This window comes from Astyanax mexicanus, chromosome 18, assembly GCF_023375975.1.
Source record: "Astyanax mexicanus isolate ESR-SI-001 chromosome 18, AstMex3_surface, whole genome shotgun sequence".
NCBI classification, from domain to species: Eukaryota; Metazoa; Chordata; class Actinopteri; order Characiformes; family Acestrorhamphidae; genus Astyanax; species Astyanax mexicanus.
The window spans coordinates 12,042,966-12,063,913 of NC_064425.1; the positions used below are offsets into that span (position 1 = coordinate 12,042,966).

The 20,948-nt window shown below is 36.3% G+C and overlaps 1 protein-coding gene across 2 annotated transcripts; it reads left to right on the top strand.

Annotated features, from left to right (window-relative positions):
- Positions 1-1,849: 1,849 nt before the first annotated feature.
- LOC103022049 (T-lymphocyte activation antigen CD80) lies at positions 1,850-19,720 on the top strand. 2 transcript variants are annotated; one of them, XM_049467014.1, is made up of 8 exons: positions 1,850-2,049; positions 7,236-7,369; positions 9,273-9,322; positions 11,248-11,583; positions 13,114-13,404; positions 14,082-14,201; positions 15,014-15,050; positions 16,298-19,720. In XM_049467014.1, coding segments are annotated over exons 2-8 (867 nt in total). In that variant the 5' UTR covers positions 1,850-2,049; positions 7,236-7,367; the 3' UTR covers positions 16,329-19,720. The 2 variants fall into 2 exon arrangements, with proteins under 2 accessions (XP_049322971.1, XP_049322969.1); XM_049467012.1 differs by having other exon boundaries at positions 16,320-19,720.
- Positions 19,721-20,948: the final 1,228 nt, after the last annotated feature.

Consider the following 20,948-nt stretch of genomic DNA (forward strand, 5'->3'; position numbering starts at 1 on the left):
GAAGTGAGCGGGCTGGTGGCAGACTGATACAGCACTTTTATTTCTGTTTCTTTTCTCTTGTTGGGAATAAGCAGAAGCTCCGGGTGGGATTTCTATAGAGAAACCCCCGCAGTGTTCGGTCAATTACACGTCAAGACCCCAATCAGTAAAAAACAGCCTTCAGTCATATTTAATTAGTCCTGTCTACGTGTCTCACTGACCTGACTCCAGTCTGAATGTCAGACACATCAAGTGAAAGTGAATGACTGCTTGTTAGTTTATTACTGATAGGGTTACAGAGGAGAAATGAAGAACTGTAACTTTATTACCATATAAATATAATATTACACTTCCACAGCAGCAGCAATCTGTACTATACTACACAAAACCTTTAACTTCATGCACTATACTCTAGATTTAATCCTTGTGCGAACTTAACATTCTGTTAACTCCCCTTGTTCTACTGGTCAAAAATGACCCGCCCTACCAAAGCCCCAAAATAAAGCAACCTAATTGAATTTTGAATCCTCCAAATTTGTATTCTCCAGGATGATTTTTCGATGGCTGGTGTGATGAACAGGAGAAAGGTGGATGGGATGATATGTGCTGGACATGGGCAGCTGAGTACACTGTTGACCCTGGAGTCATTCTTGTGATGTTTGATGCTGTGTGTATTAGAGAGAGTTTGTGTGTGGCCTTTATACTTTTTTTCTGGTGTTTAAATGCTTTTATAATTTCTGGGTCAAAAATGACCCATAAGACAGTCTTTGTACCCTAGTGGTGTACAGCCCACATGGAAACATAAACAAAAACAAGGTATCACTCTTTCTAATGATGGGGGATCCTTTAGGAAATGTCATACAATTTCAAGCTGGAAAAAGATAGTTTAAGGTATTTTTTCTACAGCTAAACATGGTAGCAGGTCACTTTTGACCCACAAGACAACACACGGTTTGATTTAGACAGAAGATGTGTCAGTTATAGACAGTAAATCCTAAAAGTAATAGACAATAAATCTCACAAGTACCAAAACCAAAATTACACCAATACTTTATTTAAAACTGTACAAATGTATATAAACACTCAATTTTGTAATTTAGTTTGAATCACTTGCACCCTGTGGAGATCAATCTAACATGCATTTAATATTACTGATTTTCTAATGATGTAATCTTTGATTTATATACTGTTATAGTAAACCACATAAATATCGCAATACACGAGACATTGACCAGTACCTCACAGTACCTCCATGATGACATCACAAAGCTGTGTGGATGTTAGACACCTTGCGTTCCTTTACCTATCACAGTCTCTCTTAAAAAAAGTTCTGAAATGGTGAATCCATCATTGTATAGCCCTACATCTGTGTGGTTGCAGGTCTCCTCTATGGCTTGAATGAGCAGCATCCTAACACAGGGTGGGGGACAAAACCCCTAAATGGGGTTTTCATAGCTGTAGTAATTATCTGTGTACTAAATCAGGTTAAACTGCACCTGAACAGCAGTTTTAACAACAAAATGTACAACATACACACTTTAGAAGTATACATTACCTCCCCGGAATCGTGCATTGTTATAGTGCTTATACCTGATTGGTAAGTTTACAGTCAAGCACCTAAGGTTCCGTACATTTGTCAGCTGTGTTTAATCAGTGTGATCACATGTGTGTTATTGTGAAATGAATTGTGCCTTAAAAGTGACATCATATTAGACTTCAGCGTCTAATGCAGAGAATGTGTTTAGTGTTGTGTATATCACTATTTTTAGTGTTCTGCTAAAAGTGTGATGCTGAAATGTGCTGTTAATGTGTGTTATTTTTAATTTTACTGTTATTTACTGTTATTTTTAATTTTCAATTTTACTGTAGACAGATGGACAGTCATTTCCCCTTTGCTCCACCCACAAAGCTCACTCACTCTCACTCTCTCTCTTTCTCTCTCTCTCTTACTCTCTTACTTTTGCATAGGGTTGTTCAACTTCCTTTTTCATTTGGCTTTGAATTGCGTTTGTGGAAAGATCAAACTCTCGGTTGGATTGTTAAAGGGGTTGTCTGTGTGCAGTTGTGTGTGTAAGTAATTTGTATGTGTAAGTATTTCGTAGTTAATTATGAGTGTGTGGCAAGTTAATTATGAGTGTGTGGCAAGTTAATTATGAGTGTATTGTGAATAATTGGAATTGTTTGTGTATTGTAAGCTATTTGTTAGTGTATTGTGAGCTGAATGCGAGCATATTGTGAGATAATTGTAATCTGTGTAATGTTTATTGAGTTAATTGTCAGTATATTGTGAGTTAATAATTGCTAATGATAATAATAGTTGTAATATCTTAATGTGTTGTGAGTTTAGTGACATTTGTAAGTATATTGAGTTAATTGTGAGAAATGTGTTAATTGTAATTTCTGAGTGTATGGTGAGGACATTCTGAGTAAATAGTGAAGGTATTGTGTGGTAATTGTGAGCTAACTATGAGTGTATTGTGAGTTGATTGTAATTTATGAGTGCATTATGAGTTAATTATGAGTGTAATTGGGAGTTAATTGTAATATATGAGTGTATTGTGAGTTAATAGTAATTAGTTTAGCTGTGTTTACAGCATTTGAAGTATTTACTGAGTTCTTAAAGCACTGAGTGCTTAAAGTTTTAGGTGTTAAGGTGTTTACTGTGTAGTGTGTGTTATGATTGTAGTTTGCTGTGCTATAACTGTTTACAGTATTTAGAAAGTTTACAGTGTTTACTGTACAGAGTGTTTACAGAGTGTATACTGTGTTTAGAGTGTTTACTGTGTTTAAAATATTTACTGTGTTTAGAGTGTTTACTGTGTTTAAAATATTTACTGTGTTTAGAGTGTTAACAGTGTTCGAAGTGTTTACAGTATTTGGAGTGTTTCAGTGTTTGGAGTGTTTCAGTGTGTGGAGTGTTTGCTGTGTAGTGTGTTTACAGTGTTTGGAATATTTACAGTGTTTGGAGTGTTTACTGTGTAGTGTGTTTACAGTGTTTGGAGTGTTTACAGTATTTTGAGTATTTACAGTGTTTGGAGTGCTTACTGTGTAGTGTGTTTACAGTGTTTGGAGTGTTTACAGTATTTGGAGTATTTACAGTGTTTGGAGTGTTTACTGTGTAGTGTGTTTACAGTGTTTGGAGTGTTTACAGTATTTGGAGTATTTACAGTGTTTGGAGTGTTTACTGTGTAGTGTGTTTACAGTGTTTGGAGTGTTTACTGTGTAGTGTTTTACAATGTTTGGAGTGTTTAATGTGTAGTGTGTTTACAGTGTTTGGAGTGTTTACTGCGTAGTGTGTTTATAGTATTTACAGTGTTTGGAGTGTTTACAGTGTTTGGGGTGTTTACTGTGTTTGGATATTTATAGTGGTTGGAGTGTTTAATGTGTAGTGTGTTAACAGTATTTGGAGTGTTTACTGTTTTTGAAGTGTTACTGTTTTGAGTGTTTACAGTGTTTGGAGTATTTACTGTGTTTGGAGTGTTTACTGTGCTATAATTGTTTATGGTGTTTGGAGTGTTTACTGTGTTTGGAGTGTTTACAGTGTTTGGAGTATTTACTGTGTTTGGATTGTTTACAGTGTTTGAAGTATTTACTGTGTTTGGAGTGTTTATAGTGATTACTGTGCTATAACTGTTTACAGTGTTTGGAGTATGTCGTGTGTTAACAGTATTTGGAGTGTTTACTGTGTTTGGAGTGTTTATAGTGTTTGGAGTTTTTACTGTGTTTGTGGTGTTTGGAGTATTTACTGTGTTTGGAGTATTTACTGTGTTTAGAGTGTTTAGAGTGTTTGGAGTATTTACTGTGCTATAACTGTTTACAGTGTTTTAAGAGTGTTTACTGTGTTTGGAGTGTTTCTGTTTTTGTGTGTTTCTGTGTTGTAATTGTGTTTTCTGTGTTTTTTGTGTTTGGTGTGTTTTTGTGTTGTATTCTGTGTTTGGTGTGTTTCTGTGTTGTATTCTGAGTTTGGTGTGTTTCTGTGTTGTAATTGTGTTTTCTGTGTTTCTGTGTTGTATTCTGTGTTGTAATTGTGTTTTCTGTGTTTGGTGTGTTTCTGTGTTGTATTCTGTGTTTGGTGTGTTTCTGTGTTGTAATTGTGTTTTCTGTGTTTGGTGTGTTGTAATTGTGTTTTCTGTGTTTGGTGTGTTTCTGTGTTGTAATAGTGTTTTCTGTGTTTGGTGTGTTGTAATTGTGTTTTTTTTTGCATTTGGTGTGTGTTTGGTGTGTTGTAATTGTGTTTTCTGTGTTGTAATTGTTTTTTCTGTGTTGCTGTGTTTCTGTGTTGTAATTGTTTTTTCTGTGTTTCTGTGTTGTAATTGTGTTTTCTGTGTTTGCTGTGTTTTTGTGTTGTAATTGTGTTATCTGTGTTTGCTGTGTTTTTGTGTTGTAATTGTGTTTTCTGTGTTTGCTGTGTTTTTGTGTTGTAATTGTGTTTTCTGTGTTTTTGTGTTGTAATTGTGTTTTCTGTGTTTTTGTGTTGTAATTGTGTTTTCTGTGTTTGCTGTGTTTTTGTGTTGTAATTGTGTTTTCTGTGTTTGCTGTGTTTTTGTGTTGTAATTGTGTTTTCTGTGTTTGCTGTGTTTTTGTGTTGTAATTGTGTTTTCTGTGTTTGCTGTGTTTTTGTGTTGTAATTGTGTTTTCTGTGTTTGCTGTGTTTCTGTGTTGTAATTGTGTTTTCTGTGTTTGCTGTGTTTTTGTGTTGTAATTGTGTTATCTGTGTTTGCTGTGTTTTTGTGTTGTAATTGTGTTTTCTGTGTTTGCTGTGTTTTTGTGTTGTAATTGTGTTTTCTGTGTTTTTGTGTTGTAATTGTGTTTTCTGTGTTTTTGTGTTGTAATTGTGTTTTCTGTGTTTGCTGTGTTTTTGTGTTGTAATTGTGTTTTCTGTGTTTGCTGTGTTTTTGTGTTGTAATTGTGTTTTCTGTGTTTGCTGTGTTTTTGTGTTGTAATTGTGTTTTCTGTGTTTGCTGTGTTTTTGTGTTGTAATTGTTTTTTCTGTGTTTGATGTGTTTTTGTGTTGTAATTGTGTTTTCTGTGTTTGCTGTGTTTTTGTGTTGTAATTGTGTTTTCTGTGTTTTCTGTGTTTGGTGTGTTTTTGTGTTGTAATTGTGTTTTCTGTGTTTTCTGTGTTTGCTGTGTTTCTGTGTTGTAATTGTGTTTGGTGTGTTTCTGTGTTGTAATTGTGTTTGCTGTGTTTCTGTGTTGTAATTGTGTTTGGTGTGTTTCTGTGTTGTAATTGTGTTTTCTGTGTTTGCTGTGTTTTTGTGTTGTAATTGTGTTTTCTGTGTTTGCTGTGTTTCTGTGTTGTAATTGTGTTTTCTATGTTTGCTGTGTTTTGTGTTGTAATTGTGTTTTCTGTGTTTGCTGTGTTTTGTGTTGTAATTGTGTTTTCTGTGTTTGCTGTGTTTTTGTGTTGTAATTGTTTTTTCTGTGTTTGCTGTGTTTCTGTGTTGTAATTGTGTTTGGTGTGTTTGGTGTGTTTCTGTGTTGTAAGTGTGTTTTCTGTGTTTGCTGTGTTTTTGTGTTGTAATTGTGTTTTCTGTGTTTGCTGTGTTTCTGTGTTGTAATTGTGTTTGGTGTGTTTCTGTGTTGTAATTGTGTTTTCTGTGTTTTTGTGTTGTAATTGTGTTTGGTGTGTTTCTGTGTTGTAATTGTGTTTTCTGTGTTTGGTGTGTTTCTGTGTTGTAATTGTGTTTGGTGTGTTTCTGTGTTGTAATTGTGTTTTCTGTGTTTTTGTGTTGTAATTGTGTTTGCTGTGTTTTTTGTGTTGTAATTGTGTTTTCTGTGTTTTTGTGTTGTAATTGTGTTTTCTGTGTTTTTGTGTTGTAATTGTGTTTGCTGTGTTTTTTGTGTTGTAATTGTGTTTTCTGTGTTTTCTGTGTTTCTGTGTTGTAATTGTGTTTGGTGTGTTTCTGTGTTGTAATTGTGTTTTCTGTTTTTTCTGTGTTTGCTGTGTTTCTGTGTTGTAATTGTGTTATCTGTGTTTGCTGTGTTTTGTGTTGTAATTGTGTTTTCTGTGTTTGCTGTGTTTTGTGTTGTAATTGTGTTATCTGTGTTTGCTGTGTTTTGTGTTGTAATTGTGTTTTCTGTGTTTGCTGTGTTTCTGTGTTGTAATTGTGTTTTCTGTGTTTGCTGTGTTTTTGTGTTGTAATTGTTTTTTCTGTGTTTGCTGTGTTTCTGTGTTGTAATTGTGTTTGGTGTGTTTCTGTGTTGTAATTGTGTTTTCTGTGTTTGCTGTGTTTCTGTGTTGTAATTGTGTTTTCTGTGTTTGCTGTGTTTTTGTGTTGTAATTGTGTTTTCTGTGTTTGCTGTGTTTCTGTGTTGTAATTGTGTTTGGTGTGTTTCTGTGTTGTAATTGTGTTTTCTGTGTTTGCTGTGTTTTTGTGTTGTAATTGTTTTTTCTGTGTTTGCTGTGTTTTGTGTTGTAATTGTGTTTGCTGTGTTTGCTGTGTTTTGTGTTGTAATTGTTTTTTCTGTGTTTGCTGTGTTTCTGTGTTGTAATTGTGTTTGGTGTGTTTCTGTGTTGTAATTGTGTTTTCTGTGTTTGCTGTGTTTCTGTGTTGTAATTGTGTTTTCTGTGTTTGGTGTGTTTCTGTGTTGTAATTGTGTTTTCTGTGTTTGCTGTGTTTTTGTGTTGTAATTGTGTTTGCTGTGTTTGCTGTGTTTCTGTGTTGTAATTGTGTTTGGTGTGTTTCTGTGTTGTAATTGTGTTTTCTGTGTTTTTGTGTTGTAATTGTGTTTGGTGTGTTTCTGTGTTGTAATTGTGTTTTCTGTGTTTTTGTGTTGTAATTGTGTTTGCTGTGTTTTTGTGTTGTAATTGTGTTTTCTGTGTTTTTGTGTTGTAATTGTGTTTGCTGTGTTTTTGTGTTGTAATTGTGTTTGCTGTGTTTTTTGTGTTGTAATTGTGTTTTCTGTGTTTGCTGTGTTTTTGTGTTGTAATTGTGTTTTCTGTGTTTGCTGTGTTTTTGTGTTGTAATTGTGTTTTCTGTGTTTTTTGCGTGTTTGGTGTGTTGTAATTGTGTTTTCTGTGTTTTTGTGTTGTAATTGTGTTTGCTGTGTTTCTGTGTTTGCTGTGTTTCTGTGTTGTAATTGTGTTTGCTGTGTTTTTTGTGTGTTTGGTGTGTTGTAATTGTGTTTGCTGTGTTTCTGTGTTGTAATTGTGTTTTCTGTGTTTTTTGTGTGTTTGGTGTGTTGTAATTGTGTTTGCTGTGTTTCTGTGTTGTAATTGTGTTGTCTGTATTTGATTAGTTTTTTTTGTACAGTTTTTACTGAGTGATCCAGTGAATCAGAAGCTGGGGAATCCCTGTAATGGTCCCGCCTCCCATGCTGAAACTGTATGATGTCATTCAGTACATAATTAGTTTCATTTCACATTGGAGATTCTGCGCTACAACATGTAAGTAAAACTCTCTCTGTCTCACACACACACTCACACTCATACATACATTTATTATCATACTGTACATGCCATACACACATACACGTTATACCTGATTTGTTTAGGAAGGCACTTGCATGTGTGTGTGTTTGCTGGACATTCCTGTACAGGGGAAAAGTAAGGAAGGAAAGTAAGTTTGGAGTGTCTTTAATAAACAACAGCAAAAAGTTAATGTCTATCTTTCTCTCTCTATCCCTCTCTTTCTTTCTGTCTCTCTCTCTCTTTCTCTCTCTCTCTCTCTCTTTTTCTGAGAATGTTTAATCTTTTAAGATAGAGATAGAAAAGGGCTTTTCCAAAACAGAAGCAAGCAAACACACACATACAGGGAGTTTCTTGGACTTTTAGGAAACTGTGCTGTGTGTGTATGATTTGTATGATTCAGACTGCTTAGTTTTAATGTGGTTTGTGTATCTGTGTTTATTACTAACTCTGTAGCTAATTTACCTTTTAATCCTCCTTAATAATTAGTTTGTAACACTAAAGAGCTTAAAGAGCCTATTTCAGTGATCTATAGTGCACAGGTCAGTTGCGCATTGCGCAGCTGGGTTTAGTGTCAATGTGTCTTTGGTATCATAAGGGCACATAAAATATGCCTTGCGCAGCTTGAAATACTCAAAAGGAATGTACTAATCCTCTTAATTAATCATGCATATGTTTTGGGCGTAAAGTAAAATAAACCAATCAGTGTGTTCCTTTTAAGAGCCAGGTCCACTCAGCCTATAACAGTTTAGCTCCACCTTTCACCATACAATCTTTAGGAGTGCTTTGTAAATGAGTCTCAGCACAGAGCAGCCAATCCAAGCAGAGATCATTTCTCATATATATATATAATTGAGAGCGCCATTACAGACTTTACAGATTTGTTTATATTACAGATGTTACAAAGCCATTAAAGCAATGTTAAAACCTGTAATAGATTCTAGATTATATATTATCTAATAAGGTCAGTTATTTTATCAGTTTTTCCTCATTCATTAACCCACACAGTACTTTCTTGTGAGCAGGATGTAATGTTATACAGAGCTGTGCAAAGCCAGCCAGCCTTGGATAAACAGTTCATTTTAAAATATTGGAATTCCTGCATTTTATAAAAAGTTTTTGATAATTTATTGATTTTTGTGGTATTGTTTTGCTTTTACATTGATGTATTAGTGAAAAATGTGTGCTGTGCTGTTAGATGCTGTGCGATTAATTGTATATTAATCACTATCACATTATGAGCTAAACACATTTTAAAAGCTGTGAAACTGCATTACCTGTGTAAGACTGTGCTCACCTAACAAAACATAAAGCTGGAGGCAGAGTGAGGTAGAGGTTCACAGTGAACACATGTGCAAACTACTTTTTAGCCATATTTATCCATCTGCGTCTCACTGCGGTCAGAGGCACACTGCTCAGCCCAATCAGCTGTCTTTTCTGCCCCACCCCTAAACCCATACATCACACAGTTCCATCAAACTGCCCCTCTCATAGCAAATTTTTCAAATTTAAGCTGAGGGAGGAGTCAGCTAAAATCAGGGGGTTTAGTTACCCTTCAAGGAATAAAGGAAGGTTGGTGTAGATATTTTTTTATACATTTATTTCATAATGGTTTATGTAGTTGAGCTAAAACATAATAGCAGTGTTGGATATGGACTCTTCAACTAGGTGTTATAATATATAAATGTATGTAAGTCTTGAAAAAAATCCATTTCTAATTAGACCTTAGTTTACAACAGCAGACATACATAAGACATGTGAATGTGTTTAATATAAAGTGCAGATATGCAGTGGTGTCATTCCGATACTTGTAATTATAGTGTATACATGTAAGAAGAGATTTGTTTATGCAAAGTGTTTTTTGTGTGTTTCTGACTCTCAGGTGTCTTCTGTTCCTGCTTATCCTCTCAGCCCTGAGGGCGGCCTTCAGCGGTAAGAAACTCCTCACCAGAGCTCAGTATCATTTTTAAATCATGATAACAGGTTTTATTAATTATACTATCCTACTACAATTATACTACAGTGGTAATCAGCCCACCAGTCTGTACATGGACCGGGGGCTATCCCTGGTGTGGTGAGATATTAGTGCAGAAACAGATAAAATATATGTGTGTATGATTTGCAGTTTTACTTCCCCATTGTTGCTTTTGAAGTTTCTGGAAATAAGATCGCTAGATCAGAGGGTGTGTGGGTTACAGTCTGTTAAATCATACGCTTATTAACTCACTGGTTTCTGGTTCTCACTTTGGGTGATTTTTGGGTTACACAAGTTCACTTGAGGGGCAAAATGCAGTTTAAGCATTTCCCAGGTGATTGGTGAGGTGTTGCCTGGTGGTTAGTGTGGATTACCTTTGGTTGCTATGCTGTTCAAAGTGGCAGGCTTTGTGTTGACAAATGCTTGATGTATTACCCCGGTTATTGCTATGGGGTTTCTATGCTGTTTCAAATTATTCATGCAATACACCAGGTTGTTGCTATGGGGTTATTATGCTGTTCCAAATGGTTCATAAAGTACCCCAGGTTATTGCTATGGGGTTTCTATGCTGTTTCAAATTATTCATGTAGTACCCCAGGTTGTTGCTATGGGGTTGCTATTCTGTTCCAAATGGTTAATGTAGAACCCCAGGTTGTTGCTATGGGGTTGCTATGCTGTTCCAGTAGTTGTTGCTATCAGGTTTCAAAATGGCATTAAACTATTTTCCAGGTAATTGATCAGGTGTTCCTTGGTGTTTAGCACAATGGTTTTAGTGGGTTTAGGGGAATTCCAGCTGGTTGCTAGTTAATTTCTTTGGTACCTTGCATGGTTGCAAAGGTATTGCTGGGGTACGACAGGGCAATAAAGGTTTACCATTCAGTTCTATGGTAAAAAGAGTAATCAGTAAACTTTTGGCAGTTGATAGGGTAAACATGCCCAGTCAAAAACCTTAAATAAAGATTATAAATTAATTTGTTTTTGATTGAGTTAAAAAAATATTTGATAGTCAACCATAATGTGCCTTAGTTAGGTCTGTTGTTTCTTGTAGTTTGTAACCAGATTTCGCACATCTAAGGGGGGATTTTCTCTTTTTCAGCCATGTCTTTGTTGCCTTGGTCGTATGTTTTGGGTCATTGTCATGCTGGAAGACCCATTAACAACCTATCTTTAGTGTTTTGCCTGATTCTATGGTACATGGCCCCGATAATCAGCCACTCAGTGTGGTAAAGTCTTCTTGTACCCTTAGCAGAGAAACAGCACCAAAGCTGTTCTTGGGGTTTATATGCAGTCTATCTCTGCCTCTAATCAAGTCAAGTTGATGCTCATCCATCCACATTACATTCTCATGAGTCTTCTCTGAATCATTCAGTGGTTCATTGGCACACTTCACAGAGCCTGTACACAAGCCTTCTTGAGCAGAGGAACCTCAATACCTCAATCCATTACATTACAAGTGTGCTTTTAATGGTTTTCTTAGTGACTGGGCTGCCAGCTCATTGAGATCATTAACAAGTTCCTCCCTCCTCCTTCCTAAGAATCATCCTAACCCCATGTATTTCTTCCAATTTAACAGCTTGTTTGGTCTTTTAAACAAGCTGGACAGTGGACAGGGACTAAAGGGACAGGACTTATTTGTGTGTCATGGGTACATAACCATTCTGTGGGGGGAAGAAGTCTTGCTGTTCGGCAGAGGATCAAATGATTATTTCACTTAATCAAATGAACTTAGAACCTTTATTGAATGTATTTTATGGCTTTTTGCTGATAATCTCTCTATATATTTTCTCCTCACTGCATAAAATCTTAATATATGGGGGGAGCTAAGCATATTGTAGCACCCCTAGCTGTGATCAGTAAAGCTGATAGATTCTGTGTTTTACAGATGATGGCGCTGCATTGCAGGTCGTGGAGGGCAGAGTGGGCGGGTCTGTGTTGCTGAGGTGCAACGTTAGTGATTCTCCCCCCGTAAAAGGGATTTACTTCCAGAAGGACAACAAGGAAGATGACAACAAGAAAGAAAGGATCATCTTTGTAAACGGCTTCTACACTAAAAAGCCCGACATAAGCCCTGAGTACATTAACAGAACCAGTGTAAACAGATCTGATAAAAGCTTAAAGATGTGGAACCTGAAAGTGTCCGATGAAGGAGAATATTTTTGCGCTGTAATGTCCGAACCAGAATCCTACACCGCTACTAAATTCAATCTGACTATTAAAGGTATGTATACACACACACACACACACACACACACACACACAAACCTGTCAAAATCAAATATCAAAATTACAGTATGATGTCCTGATTCTTATTAGGCTGGAGGGTAGTTCAGGGGAAGTGTTAGGGCTACATGACCCTTCAAACAGGCACGCTTAAAACAGAAGGCTATAAGAGTCACTGGCAATATAGCAGCACAAGCGACCAAAGAAACACACCAATTTCTAGATTTTCCTTGTTAAAAATGATGTCCAACAATCATAACCATCATATTACCATAGTTTAATGTGTAGGTTTTTTTTCTTCTTTTTTTTCTTTTTTTCATAACAAGCATATAAAAATCCCTAATATAAAAAAGAAATAAAATAAAATAAAAGCTAATTTCAGCTATCCATCACAAAGGAATTCTTAGAAAGCCCTAATTTATTGTCTATTGGTGAATGTCAAAACCCTAATTGGGTTGCCCCAATTCACAGTGGGAGGATTTCACTCCCACTGTGGGTAGGGGTACAAAAAGAAATTTGATTGGACGTTTGTCTGTAGACTGGAAGGGTGAAACCTTGGAAGGAAGCAGGAAGACTCTCTGGGTTGGTGTTATATATCTGTGTAAGATGGCAGATACTGTATAAGTTAACTGGAAATCCTCAAGACCCCCATATTGTTATGTTTAAGCAAAATTCTCCTCTTATTTTAATTATTGTAATACTGTGTAACTGAGTATATTATGTTACTTATTCTGCATGTTAAATATCGATGGTCCGCTGCTGAACTGGAAGATCTAACACAGAGTAAATAAATATGGCCCTCTTCTTGTCATCATGCAGAATAAGGTGTATAAGATAGGTGTATATAGATTTGATTGCATTCAGCGACAGGAACATTACTGTCATCATGCTGGGATCAGCAGAATTACATCCATTGTGGAAAACACTTAATAATAATGTTTCCATCAAAGTTTCTTTCACAGTCAATTCTGTGACTGGTTTACTGCTTTATTTTTCAGTTTTCAGCACAAACTCATGTTCTGAATAATATTTCTCTGTTTGAGGAGAGCTCTGTGTCGTGTACCCGTGGCTGAGCCTCATATCAACACAAGTGACACAAGTCATATGCAACATTTTTCTTTTTTTTTTTTCTTTCTTAGATATTTTCTAGGGTCTTTCCTCTGCAGCTCACAGCTCACACATAAAGTTAACCATTAAATATCATCACATTTTTAAGTTTTTATGGGTAACCTAGCTGTGTATTGTTATAATATACTAGTCATAATGTTGGTATCATGACAGCACTAGTGTCCAGTATATATTTGGGTATAAAGTGTTTCTGTAGCCGAAATGGTGGTGTATTATTAACACAGCTCTAACGCAGCACAGTGTGTGCATGCGTGTGAGTGTATGCATAGTTGTAACTGTGTGTGTGTGTGTGTGTGTGTGTGTTTGTGTGTGTATGTGTGAGGAAGTGAAACAGTTCTAGCTCTCTGGAAGTTTTCTCGTCTGCGTCAGTCACTAATGCCGTTTCCTCTTCCCTCCCCAGCTCCCTTCAGCATTCCCACAGTGACCATAAAGAGTCGTAGTGACGGTGGAGATGGCACAGAGAGCTGGGCGCTGCAGTGCCTGTCGTCAGGTGGATACCCGCCAGATGTCCTGAACTGGACGGTGTTTGGGAAGGAGAACAGCGTCCTGCTGCAGGAAGGGGTCAGTGAGAGCTACGCTGATGAGCACTCCGGAGTGTGGACCATTAACCAAACAGCCACATTCAACTGCACTCACCCTGCCAACATCACCTGCTCAGTAGGTGGCGCCACATCCCCCCCATTCAGCATATGTGAGTATAAGTACATTACACACAATCTGTCTATAGCCTTACATAAATTATTAACTCCCCAGCCACTAGAGGGCCCCCTAGAGTCAGGAGCTACAATAAACCACAACAGCAATGATGATGATGATGATGGTGATGGGAATGACAAATATTATTAATAAGATAATAATAATAATAGCAACAGCAGCAATAACAACAATAATATTGATATAAATGGTTATGAAAAAACAACTACATTTAAACATATATATATTATTATTATGTAGGCCTGTCACAGTAATGGTTTATGATTAGACAACATAAAGTCCTAAAAAATAATTGCGATAAATGATGTTATTGTAATTTTCAGAGCATTTTTGCTACTGATAGATTCATAATATAACTGCATAATGGTTTTAAAGAATACAGATATATAGATATATGGGTCTATGCGGTCATTTCAATATATAGGATGATAACCTAAAACCTATTATTTTAATTATTGTGACAGGAAAATTATTATAATTGCTGTATATTCAATAGTGTTTCACCGAATGTGTATAAAACTGTAAAAACATATTACTAAACAATTAAATCCTTCTGTTAGGGTTAAATAAATGTAAATATATAGTTAGTAGTTATACATACATAAAAAATGGAGCAGAATTGATGTGTGTGTGTGTGTGTGTTTGTGTGTGCAGGTACAGATACACCGTCTTCTCCTGAGTACACAGTGATCATAGCGGTAGTTCTACTTTTTCTATTCATCCTGGTTGTCGTCATCATTCTCATAAGGGTGTGCCAAAGACAACAACGCCCAGGTATTTACACACACACACACAACACTAGACTAACACTGCTAAGAACACTGGACCAATTCCTTGTATGTTAACACGCTCCCAAAAGTAAAAAAAAAATAGAACATGATTTAATTTAAACTACAGTGAATGCCCTGTAATGCATGTACACACCGTTTGTACATTAATGGGTTTAATGTAATGCCTAGCAACATTAGCCTAGCAACCTTAGCAACTTTTGTAATGCATAAAGTATAAATCAGGCCAAAATGAACATGTCAAATACCAAACATGTCTTGATTGATAAACTGAATCTGGTGTCAGAGTTCAAGTTTAATTCTTTTGCCTTCTCGGCCGTGATGATTTTTCACTAAACTGCACCTTTACAGCTAATAACACATTCAAACACATAAAAAAAGTATTGTTTAACACAGAACCCAACAAACGGCTCATGAACTTCCACAGCTTGTTTTAAAGGGGACGTATATGCAAAACAAACTTGCTTTTGTATTTCTGCTTGGATCTCGACTGCTCCTATAAAAAATAAACTTCAAGCACAGAAACAAAAATGGCCCAGCTGTAAGAGTTTGGTGTTAGGAATCATCATATGCTTCTATGAGCCGTTTGGATGCCCCTCCTTTATTGTGACGTCACAAGTGAATTATTTTTGAGAAAATTAAAGGATTTTAGGTGTGTCTTATACGGTACTTGAATAATCAGATAAATGCAGAAATTTGTTTGTAATCAGATTATGAAGAAGATACTTATTGATTCATTCATTATTTTAATCACTGATAGAATTTCCTCTTTCTCTATGTTTCTCTCTCTTTTGGAAGAAGTGGAGCTTGCCACAGTAGAGACTGACCAATTAAAGTAAGTATCACTGCTTTTCTCCTTCACACACTGGCTGCATCCAGAACGTTTCGCTATTCCCTCCCCCCTCCATTCCTATTCCTCCTCCTCCCCCTCCATTCCTACACCTTCTGTTCTTCCCCTCCATTCCTACTCCTCCTCTTCTCCCCCTCTATTCCTTCCCCCCTCTTACTCTTCCTCTTCTTCCATTCTTACTCCTTCTCTCCTCCTCCTCCTTTCTTGCTCCTCCTTTCCTCCTACTGCTTTGTTACTCCACCTCCATTTCTACTCCTTCTCTCCTTCCCCTCCATTCCTACTCCTCCTCTCCCCCTCCTTTCTTACTCCTCCTCTGCTGCCCCTTCATTCCTACTCCTCCTCACCTCCTCCTCCATTCCTTCTCTTCGGCTCGGCTTCAACTTTGACTGATTAGCTGAGCCAATCACAACACTCACTTCAGCTCTCCTAATATTGCCCTGCCAATCACAGCTGCTGCAGGCAGCCAGTACAGATACGGCCATACTTTTAATTAGGTTTATTTTGGATGTCTAATTTCCAATAAAAGTGGAAGCCTTGAGTTATTTATTTAATTTTATTGTATTTATCTCCTTTTTTATTTGTTCATAATAAGAGATTATATATGTTCTACAGTCATGTAAGCGTTTTTATAAAGGTGTATTATTTCGTCATATACACAATTAAAAAAAAAATCAATAAATCAAAAAATCCTTTGGTATTCAGACAGGTGGCAAGATGGAGCCACTTAATCAGTTCCAGGGTCACTGAGAAGGATCAATAGGAAAAAATAGTAACTTTTGGGGTTTCTGGATGCAGCCACTCTCTCCCTGCTGTGATCACAAATATTGACACTAGAGCCCTATAATAACACCAGAGGGTGCCTAAATCCCCAGAGCTGTCCCCCTTTGACCTGCATTGCAAAGGTTGCAAATCCAGGTCTAGAAAACTTAGCCAATCAGGCAAATCCTGAGCTTGACTTTTTTCCTCTTCTAGATCTAGATTTACTCATATTATTATTCTTAATTATAAGGAACAGCTATATTGTTCCTGTGTCTTTAGTTTCCTCACAAACTGCAGTGTGAAACCAAAACTAAACAGACCAAATGTACACAAAGTAACAAACACATGAACCTTGAACTCCAGGGACGCCCAGACACTTAGAGAGCTGCTCCACTTGCGCCTAGTTTGTGATCACACTCTCGGAGAGCTTCGTGCTGACCGGCAGTGTGTGTGTGTGTGTTTTCTCTAACCAGCCACTCTCCTTTGCTGGACCAGGCCGGCTGACCCCTGCCCTGCTGAGTCTTTCCTATAAGATGATCTGAGGATCTTGAAAGGCGTCTTACTGAGGGGACGGACAGTGGACCTGCCAGCGGTCAAGACTGAACAAAGGGACTAATACAGGAAAGCTCCAGGAACCGCTAAAGCTGAAGGCCCAAAAGACCAGAGGACCAGGACATTCCTTATGGTCTCAATTTTCAACTTCTTCACCACATTTTACGCAAAAATGTTTACTATTCACTGTAGTCTTTCACCAGGGGAGAAAAGAAAGTCCTATTACAAAAGGATCATAGCTAATGTACTGTTTATTTGATTATATGAGGGAATCATTTAAAACAACTCATCAACGCAAACATTAGCCATAACATTAAAACCACCTGTCTTTTATTGTTATTGATTAGGCTACCCTATGGTGCATGGACTCTATAAGACTATGCAGGTGTCCTGTGGTATCTGGAACTAAGGCACTAGCCCACAATCCTTTAAAGAGCAACTAAACCCTAAACCATATTTTTTCTAATAATAGCTGAAATGTGTTAATTGGAAGTAATGAAACATACCAGTCCTGCTTAAAAAATTTATAAACCTTTTATAACCTTTAAAAAGCGCTTTTATTGCTGTCACTTTCACCTCTGCAGCGCCCTCTAAGGTTTAGTTGTGCTATAGGGGAGGATGATGTGTCTGCGTACATCACAATATAGAGATCATTAAATCAATAATACTGCCCCTCTGCTGAGGTCCAACCATCTGGGTCTCACCACTATCAGAGGCTGCTGCTCAGCTCTCCCTCCCGCCTCTAAACCCATACATCACCCAGTGCCTACCAAACTACCGCTCCCATTTTTTAGCTTTTTAAAATTTGTGCCACTTTAAGTCCTGTAAGTTTTAAGTTGTGGGATTAGGTGGTGCCTCCATGAGTATCAGTGAGCCTTGGGAACCCAACACATGAACCTTTCAGTAGGGTCCTAAGACCTGATTCTTAATGTTCTGCTCCAGTTCTTGTGTCGCAGTTTGGTTCTCGTCAAAGTGTTCCAGATTTTTTATATACTTTTTTTTATTTTATATACTCATTTAGGTGTGGGTATATATATATATATGTGTGTGGTAAAAATAACTTTACTTTTTACTTTTTGTAAAATTTACCACTGTCCTTTTTACATTGTAAAAATTACCAATAATTTAAGTTACTTTAACTTACCTCTTGTTTTATAGCTAAAACATTTAGTTGTCAAGGATTTACTAGTCTCACCTTGAACATTAGCTTCCATTGGCTAAATTAGCTAGCTAATAGGAGCATACTATCGAGCACATAAGCTACAGCTTTTATATCCAATAAAGTGCTCCAGTGCTCCAATGCTTATTCTAAAATGACAAAATGTAAAAAAACAAATTATTATAAATAAATAAATAAAAAATAAAAATAATAATAAAAATGCAGCAGCTGTTTAGGTAAGGTTAGTTTGTTAGTTTGCAAGCAAATCTGTTGAACTATGAAAAAAGGAGACAAAAGAAATGCAGTATTTATCAGAAATCAACTCAAGTAAAACTAAAAGTATGAGCTATGGGGAGTTCCATCTTACTGCAGGTTTGAGATGCAAACAAAGTCATTCTGAATGGGGGATTGGTGTGAAATAGTACTTCATTGCAAAGAAATGTCTTGACCCAGTTTTCTGTACAGTGGTGCTGATATGGGTGATTAATAAATGAAACCAAAACCGAACAAAATGAAACTTTTGGCTGAAACCAAAGATAGTTATTTGCAGGTTCCTTTAGCTATTTCCTATTTCCCTATTAAATAAATTACATAGCCTAATTTCTTTCCCTTTTTAATATAAAAGCAATTATAAAACTTTTTTTATCTATTTCAGCAGTGCTTTTTTAGTCACACATTTAGTTATCTGGCTAGCTATCTCAGTGCACTTTTAGTCATAAATTAACCCCAGTATTGCTATATTCTAATCATACAGTTCCTCCAGCCATCGTATTCAATTTCACACTTGTTTATTTGTTACATAAAAACATACATAGATGGTAGAACTAGCAATGAAATGCTTTGTTCAACGTCGGATAACACAAAACAAAAAGACAAGATAAAATAGAACATTAACAAAATGCTGAATTGACAATAGACCATTTAAAATATGAAGCTAAGCATAGATGTCAAATAACATTAAAAGAATAGGATCTATACTGAGATAGTAACGAAAAAAGAAGAATATGTAGATACAATAAATTTGCGCAATGTAGAAAAAGTAAAGCTGGCAGTAAAATTCTGAATCTATACTAGTAACAAATTTAGCTAGCTAGCTATTTTAGTCATAAAATGTATCTTATTAGTGTATTCTAATCCTGAATGTACCACAGAAGAGAAGCTCAGGTCCGTTTTTTGGTAAACAGCTGAAAATCATCCAGTTTGTAAAGAGGTAGAAAACTGAATAAACTGATGTCATTCGTGATAAGTAATGCTGGATCATTTATTTCATTTAATTAACACGAGTGAATCGTAAAATTAACTTAAACCTGCCGTTTGTTAGCTATGCCAGCTGGCTCACTATCACTGCCTCCCTTTGCTCTCCCTTTAACGTGCAGTGTTGTGTGGAGCTGGGGTGTGGGTCTGCCACTGCTGCTATAAAAATTCCAATACTGTATCATTTCACTTATTAAGCAGAATGTTTTTGATTGTCAAATATTCAGTGCATCCCTAGTGGTGATTAAATCATGTGGTTAATGATTATAAATTATTGAAAAAAAAAACATTTCTTTAAAGAGGCACAAAACTCTAAAACATAATTTTTTCATTAATCGCTAAAATGTGTTCCTTTGAAGTAATAAAATATACCAGTCCTGCTTAAATTATTTTATTAAAAAAAAAAAAAAAAAAAAAAACACTTTTATTACATCCTCTCAGGTTTAACTGTGCTATAGACAAAGATGATGCTTCTGTGTACTTTATGCAATTCAATCAATCAATAATACCACCACAATAGTTTACAGAAGATTTAGATAAATTGGTGGAATTGCATATAACTGGATCTAAATCATATAAACAGTGTTGCAGTAGCTTTTCCCACCTCATCTGTTCTTTTCTGACGTCTGTTCCTTCTTGTTTTAAGACTCACACACTCCTTTTTCTGCACCTTGTCTCAGCTCTTGGCTGACTAACACGTTACTTTCGCAAATGTCTTTTATGAAGTTTGTGTTGGAGGCTAGATCTTCTCTTATAAACCAGTTCTGTGGTTAATGATGAAAATGATTATATGATAATGTTAAAAATGATGACAATTTTCTTTAAGTAGTTCTCAGTGGGGACGTGTAACTGGTTTAGTTTAGCTGGGTGAGCTGAGCAAATACACTCATAACTGACATAATTTTGTGAATTAAGTTAGATATAAAAATAACTCCAACCTCCTCACAAGAACCAGAGTCAAGTGTAAACAATTCATAGGGGTTCTGTATATCACATATAAGTCAACAAACCCTTACAGTTCTGTATAAATCCTTGTTTTGCTTAGAGTCAGCTGTGAAAATAAATAAATGGACTAACATCTAATCAGCTTCTTGTTACTAGTTAGTTTGGACAGAGTTCACTGGCTGTTGCCGTTGTTTCTGATGTTTATATAATCTACGCAATTGTGACCATCCCACACAAAAGGTAATTAGGACGTGAATCATAAGTACAGTATATGGATGCTATAATGTTGTACAGCCTGTGTCTTATTAGTTGTACAGTTCTCGAAAGCACACTGAGCCAGCATTCCCCAAACAAACCTCTGCACCAAAGCTCTATTCTGGGTTTTTCTGGTCCTCAGGGTGGTTGTGTGTGGTTATATGTACTGTAATAATGTTTGTGATGCTTTGTTTTTGTCTTTGTACTGTTGGTCATTTATATTTATAAAACGCGAATGTGAATGATGTGCAATAAAAAAAGATAACCACAAAGTCTTTGTTTTTTTTCCCCATTAAATTGGTACTTTTGACAGTGTGGGCAATGTACCAAGTCCTGCTGGAAAATGAAATCCACATCTCCATAAAAGCTGTCAGCAGAGGGAGGCATGTCATCTGCTGGGTTTTGTCCACTGTGTTATATCAAGTCTAAAGTCAGTGCAGCGTTTTCCCGGAAAATCTTGCAGCACGTCATGTATCTCTCTGCTGACAACTTTTATGAAGATGTGGATTTCATTTTCCAACAGGACACACTGCCAAAAGTACCAATTGGTCTTATATAATATTCTAATTTTCTGAGACACTGATTTTTGGGTTTTAGTTAGCTGTAAGTCACAATTATCAATAATAAAAAAATAAATACTTAAAATAGATCAGTCTGTGTGTACTACATCTATGTAATATATAGGTTTTACATTTTAACTGAATTACTGAAATAAATAAACTTTTCAATGATATTCCATTTTTTAAATGAACTAGTATGTGTTCTTTTGGTCTTTGAATGGGTTTAATTGTACTGTGATGTGATGTCTCCAGCCCTGTAGGGTATGGCGTCATTTTACTGTCAATAGTTGAGAACGAAGTTTTTGAATGCAAGAGTCTATTTAATGCAGCGCTCACGGATTTTATTTGCCCATGTGTAAATATAGGTGTGCTCACACAAATTTACCATGCTATCTCTCA